This window comes from Solea solea, chromosome 20, assembly GCF_958295425.1.
Source record: "Solea solea chromosome 20, fSolSol10.1, whole genome shotgun sequence".
Classification (NCBI taxonomy): Eukaryota; Metazoa; Chordata; class Actinopteri; order Pleuronectiformes; family Soleidae; genus Solea; species Solea solea.
This window is the reverse complement of record NC_081153.1, coordinates 7,232,509-7,244,851: the sequence shown is the minus strand read 5'-3', so window position 1 is coordinate 7,244,851 and position 12,343 is coordinate 7,232,509. Positions and strand designations below refer to the sequence as shown.

Below are 12,343 nucleotides of genomic sequence, written 5' to 3'. Positions count from 1 at the left end.
CTGTATTAACATGTACATATAACAATATATATATATGTGCAATATGGAGTGTCCTGTATCCTTTTCTAGCACACCATAGGCATATTTACAAACTAAATAAACACACCTGAGCAAAAGGTCCTCATGTTTTTTCAAATTGTACTGAATTTGTGAAATTTGGAAATACGTCACACAAATGTCGCTTTGGCGCGTTTTTATGAACCTAAATGAAATAACGGTCTATTTTGTGACTTCTGCACAATTAGAGTAGTGCTACAAATCATTATTACTGCTACGAAAATAACAAACGTGTTGTTTTAATGCTAAATAATATATATATTTGATTTTTATAAGCTTTAATGGACATTTCCTATACTTTTTAAAATACATTTTAAACATAAGTATCTTTGAATTAACCTGATATGAATGTAGCTGAATGTTGTGCGTCAGTTGGATGCTTGAATTAAGTAAAGACATAATTAATATGATAATTAACAGTCTGGTAGTCTGAGAGACTGACCTTCTCATTGTGACACATTAGATTTACTTTGAGATTTGGCGTTTAGTCGGAATGAAAGAGAGAAAATGTGGTCGTTGGCTTTTAAAACGTCTGTGAGCTGAATTCAAATCCTTCCTGGCAGACTTTTACTGACCTGCTGATCTGCTGATCTGCTGAGACGCTCTGTGCCGCTGCTGCTTCTGCTGCTGCCGCTGCCGCTGCTGTAGCACTAGACCAAATAAAAGCCAATTAATTCACTCAGGATGAGCTGACGAGTATTGATTTATTGAAACCGAGATGGACAGATCAGAGCATCAGGTCCCCAGAGTCCCCACACACACACACACACACACACACACACACACACACACACACACACACACACACACACACACACACACACACATTCTTCCGAGGACACTGCATTGACTTCCATTCATTTGGACAGCCTAAATAAACCCTTATCCCTTACCTTAACCGTAACCAGTCTGTCTCACCCTAACCTTAAATCTAACAATTCAACTAACCAGTTCTGCCTCTTTAAGACCAAGTTTTGGTCTCCATGAGGACTACTGGTCCTGACAAGTACACACATCTTTATATAGTGTGCATGTTTTATATTTACTTTGACTCGTTTCACTGTCGTGTAGTAATTACAGTCAGTGTAAAGATGGAGGAGCAGCAGATGTAGAGAAGTCAAAGGAGAAAATAAGAGACTCTTGTGTGTTGTCTCTCTGCCACATTGACTGTTCTGTAGAAACACAAAGCTCATCTCTCTCTCTCGCGCTCTCCCTTCTCACTTTTGAGAGGTTCTTTCTCTTTCACGTCTCCATGGCAGCACAGAGCTGACTGACACGGTAAACATCACAGTGCCTGTAATCAGTGAGTCAGCACAGAGCATGAGGAGGTCACCATTTATTCTCTCTACGTCAGTGTGTTTGTGTTTACATGATCAACTTATGGACTTGATTGCTCCAAGTTTAAGGGAAAAAACCCAACACATTTGACCTCCTTATTTAAAAGAGGGAGTCAGACACAGTAAAGCTCATATATGCAGATCAGAAAATGACTCCCCCATCCTGTGACATCATTTGATTAATGACAAAGTGTCAAGTTTCTGAGACCAAAAAAAAAACCCTGTGTCAACTTATAAAACACATTAATTGAAAAATGACTAAATGAATGAATTCAATTTATATTAAAGTAAGTAAATTATCTTCATAATAACCTGCTAACTTTATTTTGAATGAATTGAAATTGATTTCCTTAAAGTCTGTCAACCACCTAAAAAATAACATTATAACAATATTGTTGACACCTGCATCAATTAAGTGTATTAAAACTAAAGTAATAAGTTAACTTAACTTAATTCTTTTAGGTGTTTCCAAATAAATTCATTTGGTCTATTATCTATTATAAGTTGTCTTCATATAACCTGCTAATGTTGTTTGTAGTTATTTGAAGGTTTGTCAAGCATTCTTTTTTCATTGTACTTAAATAAGTAATGTACAAACAGGCCAATTCATTAAATAATACACGTATTAAAAAAATTGTCATGATTATACATGACATGACAGTACTATATATATATCTATATATATATATGTATGCGTATATATCTATATAAATATTTACATATATATGTATACATACATACATATATGATGTAACTTTATATATACAGTATATAAATAAGAATGTGGTTTTTATAGCAGAATATCAGGAGTCATGTGCTCTCCTCCTCCTCCTCCTCCTCCTCTTCTTCTTCTTCTTCTTCTTCTTCTTCTTCTTCTTCTTCTTCTTCTTCTTCCATCTTTTCAGTGTAGATATTCCACCTCTCGAGTTTATTTGTCTAGACACGATGACTCACTTAACCTCCTGACAGTTATTACTGTTGTAGCTTTGAATCATTCATGTACAGCCTCTCTGTCTAAAGCTCCTTCTTCTAATTCTTCTTCTTCTTCTCTCGTCTTCCACATTTCTCCTTCTTCTGACCTTCTTTCCTTCGCCTCCTCCTCCTCCTCCTCCACGCACTGCTCTAAATGACTCTCCCTCTCTGCCTCTTCCCTGCAGCTCTGAAGTGACATGGAGTCGTCAGATGATGATACTCTCAGCGAGCGCTCCTGTGTCAGCGAGCCGTCCTTCCGCAGCGAGCGCTCGGGGGGGTCGCTGTCCCCGTGTACGTCGGGACTGGTGGGGCCACCGGGGGACACTTTACCGTGGAACCTGTCCAAACATGAGAGGAGGAAGAGGAAGAGCCAGGACTCTGTGCTGGACCCGGCGGAGAGGGCAGTGGTTCGAGTCGCAGGTAAGAGACAGAGGGAAACCGTCTCACGCTGGGGAAGAAAAGTGTCTTTTCAGTGAGTGGACATTCCTGCGGCTGCTTGGTGTCACGAGGCAGAAGACCATGGTTGTTGTGGGAAGTTTTCCTGTGTGTGATGTCTCTGTGTCCAGAGATGACATGGTAATAATAACGACTAATGCTGTTAATATGGAAGCTGAAAACATGAAAAACAACATTTATGGGTGTTAATGCTGCGGCTGAGCATTGATGTGAATTAATATACCTGGAATTAATATTAAGAGATACTTTATGCACATTTTACACTCAGTTTAACACCCAAGAAGCAGCTAATAGATGATTTGCCAATTTTGTTTCTTTCGTTCTTTGCTTTAAATCCAGGTTTTTAATCCACATTACAGCAAAACTTCTACTTTTCACATCGTAGAATCCAAAATTGGTGATGTCAGCTCGTTTATTTGTTGTTTATTTATTTATTAACTTTGTCCTTCCCTTAGCAACTTCCTGTCTACAGTTTTGACCGATCAGTGTACATTTGTTGTGATGGGTAGGTTGATTATATTTTGGGTAAGAATCGACCCACTGATGACGTCACAAAGAATTGTCGAATATTCAAGAAATCCCCGTCATTATAATGGGTGAAAAACTGTTAAAAAATCTCTGTCAGAACTCTTGAATGAAATTTGGTATTTGTAAGCAGGACCAGACACTCTATCATTAGATTAAGTTTCATCTGGATCTGATCCAGATTACGGATTTGGCGGGAATTTATTAAATGTAACGTGGGAAGTTAACATTTAACAATTTCAGTGTATGAATGTTGTCATGTTTATGTAAGATGGTAATATCTATAAGCAGGTGAAGTTCTATACAGATCCACAATGTCTTAGTCCTTCCTTCCTTCGTCCTCCTCTTCCTCACAGCAGTAGAAGATGGAGGAGAGATGTAGGTTAGTCGTTCCTCTGTTCATGCCAAAAAACACAAAAGACTCAAAGTCACTCTTTGCTATTGTCGTCTTCTCTCACGTCGTGTCATTACCGTGCTGATTATTTTACCGCTTTGAGGCTTTGATTGCACACCTGCTGCCTCAGCGTCGAGCCGTGCCCTGATTCCAGAGCGGTTTTACAGTTTATTCATCTCAAACTCTCACAGTAAACCACAACCCTCAAGTTATTAGAGTGGCCAAATTAATTACCTTATTGCTTCAGGACAAATTGAAAACACCAGGCAGAGTGTAATCCAGGCTTTCCTTTAATATCCATGATTTCATTTGACTGTTTTAAGTCGACATGAATCATCACCGTGTTACAGCATCTCTCAGACGGTTGTCCGTGCCCGTTTTTTGTCTCAAACTGTACTAATGTCGTGTGCTTCAGTCTTTTATTTATGCGAGAAGTAAACTGTTATAAACTGGCAGAGCTGCTTCAATGCCACTGATGCTGTTAGTACCATTGTGTGTGGAAAGAATGAAAAATGTGGAGGAGGGAGTTGATGACAGGACAGTAACAGCCTGAAGGTTAGGACAGGGTGAAGGGGGCGATGTCACAGCCGAGTGGACGATGCTGACAGTTGAGACGGTTCCTGCATGTGTTTGTGTGTTTGAATTTGTGTGTGGAAATGAGTGATATCCCCATATATTTCCTGCATTTCATGGATTGCTTGTTGGCAGAGAGCAGTGATTGTTTTATCTTCTGTGTCCGGTGTCTGGCTTTGTCATCAGCAACTTTCACAGCTGGTTTGGAGTTTGTGCCGCAACGCAACCGTGAGTGTGTTTGTACTCAGAGTGTCATCAAGGATTTGTGATACTAGTGAAGACGTAGTTTCGCCAACGTAGAAGCTGATCCATGGCGAGTGAAACAAAAATGAGGGAAATTGTGTGATGCCGACAGAGAATGTGTGTGTTTGTGCTAGAAAAATAAGAGAGTGAGGCTAATTTTGTGGAGGAGAGTGGACATGAAAGTATCTGTGGGACTGTGAATGTGTGTCAATGTGACATTTGAAAGTGGGATAATAATAGATCCACAAAGTAGAAAGTTAAAAGGAAAAAAAAAAACCCATCAATACAACATGAACAAATAAAAAAGTATCCTGAAAGTAAAATAATGAATTAAATAAAGTAGAATTTGATGAAATAAAATGGAAAAATATTTTTTATGTTATGGCAGACTTGGAGATTCATATCATTATTATTTCTAGAAATAAGTAGAATTAATTTATGTTTTTTTTATAATGTGTATTCTTGTTCATCTTATCCTTAGTTTTCTTTCATTTCCATATACGTAAGTAAGTGCTTCACAATATAATAAAAGGATAATAAAGTAATAAAGGAACATAAAGTATAAAATGCCACAGTCATACAAAACCCTAGTTCAACTAAAAGCCAGTTTAAATCTTATCTAATTTATTTAATTATAATTTCAGCAACTACTATGAGAAATGGGGGTAATAAAAAAATAGTGCTGCTCTGTTCTGTGGTTTCTAAACTTTCCCACTCTTCCCACTCGTGTATGTTTTTGGAGAATATTGCGTGTGGTGGGAGTCGGGATGCCAGGTATTCATGTGTGAGAATAACTGTGTGTTTGGCAATAACATTTAAGCATTAATATGAACTACAATTATGAAAAGCGGCTGTTAAAACAGGGAGGTTTCCTGGCAGCCACCTTTTGGCTGAGTCAGCAAGTCGTGGAGATCATTGTGCTTCTGATAGCAGCAGGTAGCGGACGAGTTGATGTTGGCGTCGTCACAAACCGCCCAGGGCTTTATACGGCGACGACACCCTGATAACACTGCCAATATTCTGCTGTGAAATCTGCCTTTTCACCTGTGAACATTTCCAAAAAGCTGCTTGTTTTAGAACAGAGTCTATATCTGGACTCATTACAAAGCATTTTTCTTTTTTTCAAAATAAAATTTCATGAAGTGGCAACCGTTCTTCAAATGTACTACTTTAATCTCCAAATCTATGAAATGAAGGAATTTGATCCAAAGCCCTTTTTATCATGTATCTGTAATGATTAATCGATTATGAGTTGATTACTAAATTCAACTGTTTTAAACAAGTTGTCAAATATTTCAGCTTCTTGAATGTGAATAGTTTGTGGTTTCTTTGCCTCATATAACAAATAAATCACTAATACTGAAAATGGACAAAACAAGACATTTCAAAACAGTAGAATTTCAAGAATTATTTATTTATTTAAATGCAAAATAAATAATAAAAACTGTCAAAATGTAAATTTAATCCTACAAGACAAGGCCTGAAGTTAAGATTGTAATTGGGTTACAGTCATTTTAGCTGATAATATAATTTATCTCAGGCCCTCTTCACCCAGTTGGTAATCCAATTTCACACTGCCAGATTTAAATGGATTTAATTTGATTTAACACTAACATGAACTTCAATTCAAAAAGCATTTTGGTAAATAGGCAATATCACTTCCTTGCTTTGAGATTGATGAAATTTGTTTTTAAATATGTGTGACGTTGCAGCTAGGAGGCTGTTAGCCTAGCTTAGCCTAAATACAGTGATTAAAAAGAAGCATAGTTATGCCCAAAGATATCAGAAAAGTCCTCAAACGAACACATTAGCTACATTGCAGAAATGTATAAAACCATAAAAGTGTCTTTGTGCCCCACCTTTTAGGTAAAGTTACTTTCTGGTATCTGCTAGCTACTTTTAGCTAACAGTTTACCCTGTATTCCCATCCTTTGTGCTAGGCTTAGCTAAGCTAGCAAGCTGCAACACCTGCTTCATATTTATCAAACCATTTTTTTTAAGTTACTCATCTAATTTAACACTTAGTGAGAAGTACATTTATTTAAATGTTAGTCAGCACTCTCCATGAAAACCAATAAAACATGAGTTGGTTAGTGTTCAGTTAGTGTTCAACCTTTATTTTGAAAAGACATTTTCAAGAGAAATGGTAGCTATATTAATCATAAGACATTATTTAAAACAAAAACACAACTGTTAGTCTGTGAGTCATAATCCAGTTTCCATGAATGACTGTTGTAGATGAGAAAATCTTTTAATATCGTCTTGGCTTGTCCTGATTAGTAAAGTGATGCAGTGTAGGTTCATGTTTCTGGTTACTTGCAGTGTGAGGTTTGTCTCGTGTTCACTCAGGCGTGAAGTCAAGTCTATTGTGTTGATACAACACTTTACATATTTTGGACTAGAAGTGTTTACATTGACCTCAATTCCCACTCAGAAAGAGGCTGGAATGTGGTAAATGAATACATTAGGCTGCCAGTGTACACAATAAATACATGTTTGTATTTACCACAATGAATGCAACAGTAGAAAATATCTATATCTATATACAGCATATATATATGTATACAGAAATATCACAAAAATAATAATTACAGCCAGAATTTCTTTCACAGAACATTATAATGAAAGGGTGAAGGTTTTTGTATGTAAGGTATCATAATTCCATCCTATATCAGTCATTTGTGTGAAATAATTCATAATTATCTAATGAAATCTTCAAAAAGTCATAAAACCTTCACATTTGTTCTAAATTTAAAGAAATTCACTCATGATGTTTCTGAAGGATGACGTTTATTAAAGAAAAGGGTGGATGGACGTTCCATCGCATGGACAGAGTGAACTCATCATGCTTTCTTACAACACAGTAGCGAGATCAGGGTGAAGTAATTGAAGTGCAGAGAGGGAAACACATGCCGCTTTGTGAGGAGATGAGTTTCGAATTCAGTGTGGAGAGGCTAAAGACAGACACGGCCGTCCTGACTGGACTCTGGCACTCTGATTCTGCCTCTACACCAGCCAAGTGTGACTGTCAATGAAACTGTGTTTCATCATCGACAAGTTAAAGGGATTTCATTTATGGTGGCTACAAACCCACAATTCACAGAAAAAAAGCAAATAATGACAACAAATTCAACCCAGCATGAACAAATGTCAGCAATGACAATGTTTTATTTTTAGCTTTGTTGTTTTTTTAAGCTAGGTTTTCTCTAAAATGTTTTGCAAATTTTAATGCACATTTATGTCTAAAGCGATTATTAGGTGTGAGTAATGGTCCAGGTCACCAGAGACCGATAAGAAGGTACAACTTGGTGAGAATAAAGTAGCCGTTGATGATGTTGCTGATTTTATTTTGATGCACTAAAATGAAAATTAATCTCTTTACTTTATAATTGAGTCTTTTCAGCAAATACACTGGAACATGTTGCATGTTGCGATAAAAGCCCCCTAGTGGCCATAGTTATTACAGCGATAGTGACAAAGTGACAAATAGTGACAAAGTCTGCATCGTGAGAGAGTCCCTATTGATGAATGTTGTGAATGCACTGATTGTTTATTGCTTCTTTTTCTTTATATAAAATATTTGCTGAAATTGTAATACAAAAAAACCAGTACAAAAACATATTTAACATTTTAGATCATGAAGCTGTCTCTACACACAGAAGGTGATTATAACATAATATTTGTAAAGGTTGCTTTATTATTTTAATAATGATAGTATAAAATGTGAACGTCTATAAAGAAAAACATACTAAATTGTGTGTGTGTGTGTGTGTGTGTGTGTGTGACTAGAGTGACACAGTATTATCTCCACGTGAACATCAGGACCCCGCACAAATGTGCCTGCATGTAACTTAGGCGTCCGCCGTCCTGCCTGCTGTTCTTTCTTCCACATTCCTTTCTCTACTGGCAGCTGAAAGGAAGCCTCAGCAAAAGGCCCCAGGCTGTTCCCCTGTTGCCATGACGATGTGGTCTCCTCCGTCTCTATGGTTTTAAATGGAGAGGAGAAGCAATGGTGGTGAGAGAGAGACTCTGGACACTGGAAATAAAAGGGCGACAAAAACAAACACAGAAAGAGGGAGAGTGTCCGAATTTTAATTTGGAGCCAGAGAAAAGAGGAGTGAGTTTGTCAAAGACAAAGAGAGAAAGGAGTGAATGATTGAGTCGGTTTAAAGGCTAATGAAGAGGGGAATAATAAAAGAGAGTTTGGAGAAAGGACGGGGGTGGGATGGGGGGGGGGGGAGGAGAGAGAGAGGAAAGAAGAGAGGAAAGAAAAGTTGACTTTAAGCCATAGATGAAGTAGAAAAGTTGAAAAAACACTGAAGGCTCTCGATTGCTCTGCTGATGAAGCAGTGGACAACAGTGGGAATATCTTCGCTGAGCTGGTCTGTCTCCTAGAGAAAAGAAACTCGTATGTAGAGCAGCAGATCAGATCCCAGCAGAAAACCGAAGTGAGTGGAGTGGAGTTTTCTCACTCACACAGGATCACAACCAGTTTCTCATCTACTAACGCTCACCGTTAGCACTCAGCCCCCCCACATAGTCATCCAGCCTCAACGTCCGTCCTCTGAGATACTTTGAGGATGTGACAGAAGCTGTGTCAAAGGTCAGACATCAACTGCAGGGCTGACTGACTGAGACACGGACAGACATCTCACTGACAGTGACGCTAGTAGACCAGGGCCCACACACACATTTAACACCAGAGCCCAAGACCAGAGCTGAATTCTTCAGATATTCACAGGAAATCACTCTGGATCCAAACACAGCTGACATACCTCTGTTATTGTCTCAGGGAAACAGAAAAGTCACATTAATGGAGGAGAATCTGTCTTATTCCAGACACCCGGACAGATTCACGCACTGGGGTCAGGTCCTGAGTACAGAGAGACTGACTGGACGTTGTTACTGGGAGGTGGAATTTGTGTCGCACTCACATACAAGAACATCATCAGATTAGTGAATTCAGAGGAATGTGTGTTTGGATTCAACGTCAAATCCTGGGCTTTACGCTGTGAGCAAAACTGTTGTTACTTTCGTCACAACAGTCAGTGTCTTGTCCACGGTCTCAGGTGGTGTTTCCTCCAGAGTCGGAGTGTACCTGGATCTTCTGTCCTTCTACAGAGTCTCTGACACCATGACTCTCCTCCACAGAGTCCAGACCACATTCACTCAGCCTCTCTATGCTTGAGTCCGGTTCTATTATTGTTCTCCTGGAGACACAGCCGAGTTCTGTAAACTCAAATATCACAGTGTCAGTCATGACGAGAGTACGTTTGCCACAGGTATCTATCTATCTATCTATCTATCTATCTATCTATCTATCTATCTATCTATCTATCTATCTATCTATCTATCTATCTATCTATCTATCTATCTATCTTTCTAACTATCTTTCTAACTATCTATCTACAGTATCTATCTAGATACTGATAGTCACTCTTTGCTGAAATGGTTCAACATGAATCCAGTCCGAGTCTTAAACCCTTAACAGTTGAAACCCGCAGGTCAAAGGTCAGAGCCTGCAAAAAAAAAAAATATCCAGAAGTTACGCAACTAAATAGCATGCTAATCCAAGTCATTCTCACACCTCACAGTCATTTCATTCCATCACCAGCTCTGTGTCTCCTGGTTATTTGGGCACTGAGCAGCTTTAACAAACAGAAAAGCAGACAGAGTTAATATCTTTGATGTTTTTAAGAGTTTTCTACATGGTGCGCTGCTGCTTCTTAGCAACATCCAGAGGCAGTGACAGAGAAACATGTTGAGACGTTTGATGTGTGGATGTGAAATATTTGCGGTTGATTGGATGTTTTTGGGGTGTTTCTTGTTTTGTTTTGTTTTGGAGCTGGCGTTGTGTTTTGGTGGAGCTCTGCTGCTGAGGCGTGGGTCGGTCGTGCCGCTGTGTTTAAGGACTTTATGTCCTTATTTTTGGCACATTCGTGGTACAGCTGCTGGACTCTGTGGGACGGCACGGACACACAACAACAAGAACGACTCACACTTGTGCACACACAAGGAGGAGGGCAGAGGCCACGGGGGAAACCATCGGGAGGGGCAGACTAAGTCAAAGCAAAGAGATGATTCAGTATACTGTTCGTATACTGTCAGTGTTTGTTTACTTTTAACAGCCACACACATTTTGCTTGACTTTTGTACACATTTACAAGTTTTAAGGTCAGGTTATGTGTGTATTTTAATGTATTATTTGCTTTAACCCTTAGGAAACATAGCATTTCGTCTGCTTTTTCCCCCCATTACTATGTTAAACTTACAGTATGTACAGAGGCTATAAGAATGAAAGAAGAAATACAGTAGTGTCTTATATACTTTTCAGCACAACCTATAGGCAAACTTTTTTATTCTGTTGTTGTTGCCCCATGTGGACAATAAAATACAGTTAAATTGATAAAAAAAATTAGTCAACATCATGACTAAAAACTATAAATAAAGCACATACTGTATAAAGCAAATTTTTAGAAGATAAGGGGATAAAGAAACTTTGTAGGGTTAGTTTAGTCAAATATGGGTTTCCCTTGTCCACCACTAGGAGGAGGTATACATTTCTTTGGACAGATTTGCTCTGATCTACAGGATGTTCATAGATATCACCTACTTTATTCATCATTACACCAATTATGTAGTAACACCTGTTAAATTTAGGGTCAAATATTTTTTACCCAATAGTTTTCCAGCTGCTCTGGTTTGTTGTACTGGGAAAGAAATGTTAGTGGGACCTTGAGTCCAGGGTCACACCAACCTCCATCTTGTTGATTCATCATCTGTGTCAGGAGTTTACACATGGCAACGACCCACATACACACACAACGCTGTTGAAAATCTACAAACCACTGCTTGTTTTCTTCCCTTTAACAGTGTGTATGTGTGTGTTTTTCTGGTTTGTATTGTTGATGAATATCATGGCAAAAAGGAGATTATGAATAATGAGGGGACAGGTTTATGTTGCAGGGACGATTGCTCGGCCCTTGAACCCATTATACGACAAAAAAAGTACGTGCTTGTTGTTAAATGAACTCCTTCTGGAAACTGTACATGGATGGACACCTCTTTTGTTTTTCGCTTCTTACATGTTTGGAAACTGAACTTGTCCAAAGTGAAGTAAATGTACCTTATTAAATGCATTATAAACAATAAAAACAGTTGCTGTAACTGTAATAAGCTTGGAAATATTTAGAAAAACACCAAATCTGATGGATGTAAGGCACTGAACCTGACTCTGGGTCATCTTCATGTGTGTCTGTAGGCAGCTTTATGGCCTTTGACCTCAGGATGGTCGTCGTGTGCTGAGATTATCCACTGATGACTTTGTAAAAGGAAGTAATTCCTATATTAAAAAATATGGTCTTGTTTCTAAATTGCAATTCTGATTCAAACTCTGTTGACGATATGATTGAGTTTATATATCTTACAGGAAAAATACCACATCCATAAAATGAAAGGTCTTCAATCCAAACCTGATTTTATTAATTTTTGACAGAGTTGCGATGCCTCTTTGACTCTGTCTCTAAAAATTGCTTCTAAAATAGTTGAAAACATTAATAATTAATAATGTATAATTTAACTCTTACAGAATAGAGATATATTCACATATTTTTATTTCCGACAACCAATCAATGAATCAGACTTTAAATATATAGCACACTGTTTATAGTAATGAAACCGACAGCTCAATACCACAATTTTTGAGCCATTTTTAAATAAAATCTACATTTTACTAAATTAATTAGGGCGATATTCTACCAGAAATTAACCACTGATTATAAATTGA

The 12,343-nt window shown here is 38.1% G+C and overlaps 1 protein-coding gene across 1 annotated transcript in view; it reads left to right on the top strand.

Annotated features, from left to right (window-relative positions):
• Window positions 1-12,343, top strand: part of macf1a (microtubule actin crosslinking factor 1a) — a 202,341-nt gene that overhangs the window by 4,525 nt on the left and 185,473 nt on the right. Inside the window, exon 2 of the mRNA XM_058619935.1 lies at window positions 2,552-2,786. Coding sequence (XP_058475918.1) covers window positions 2,564-2,786 — 223 coding nt within the window. The 5' untranslated portion in view covers window positions 2,552-2,563. The remainder of the gene's footprint in view (window positions 1-2,551; window positions 2,787-12,343) is intronic.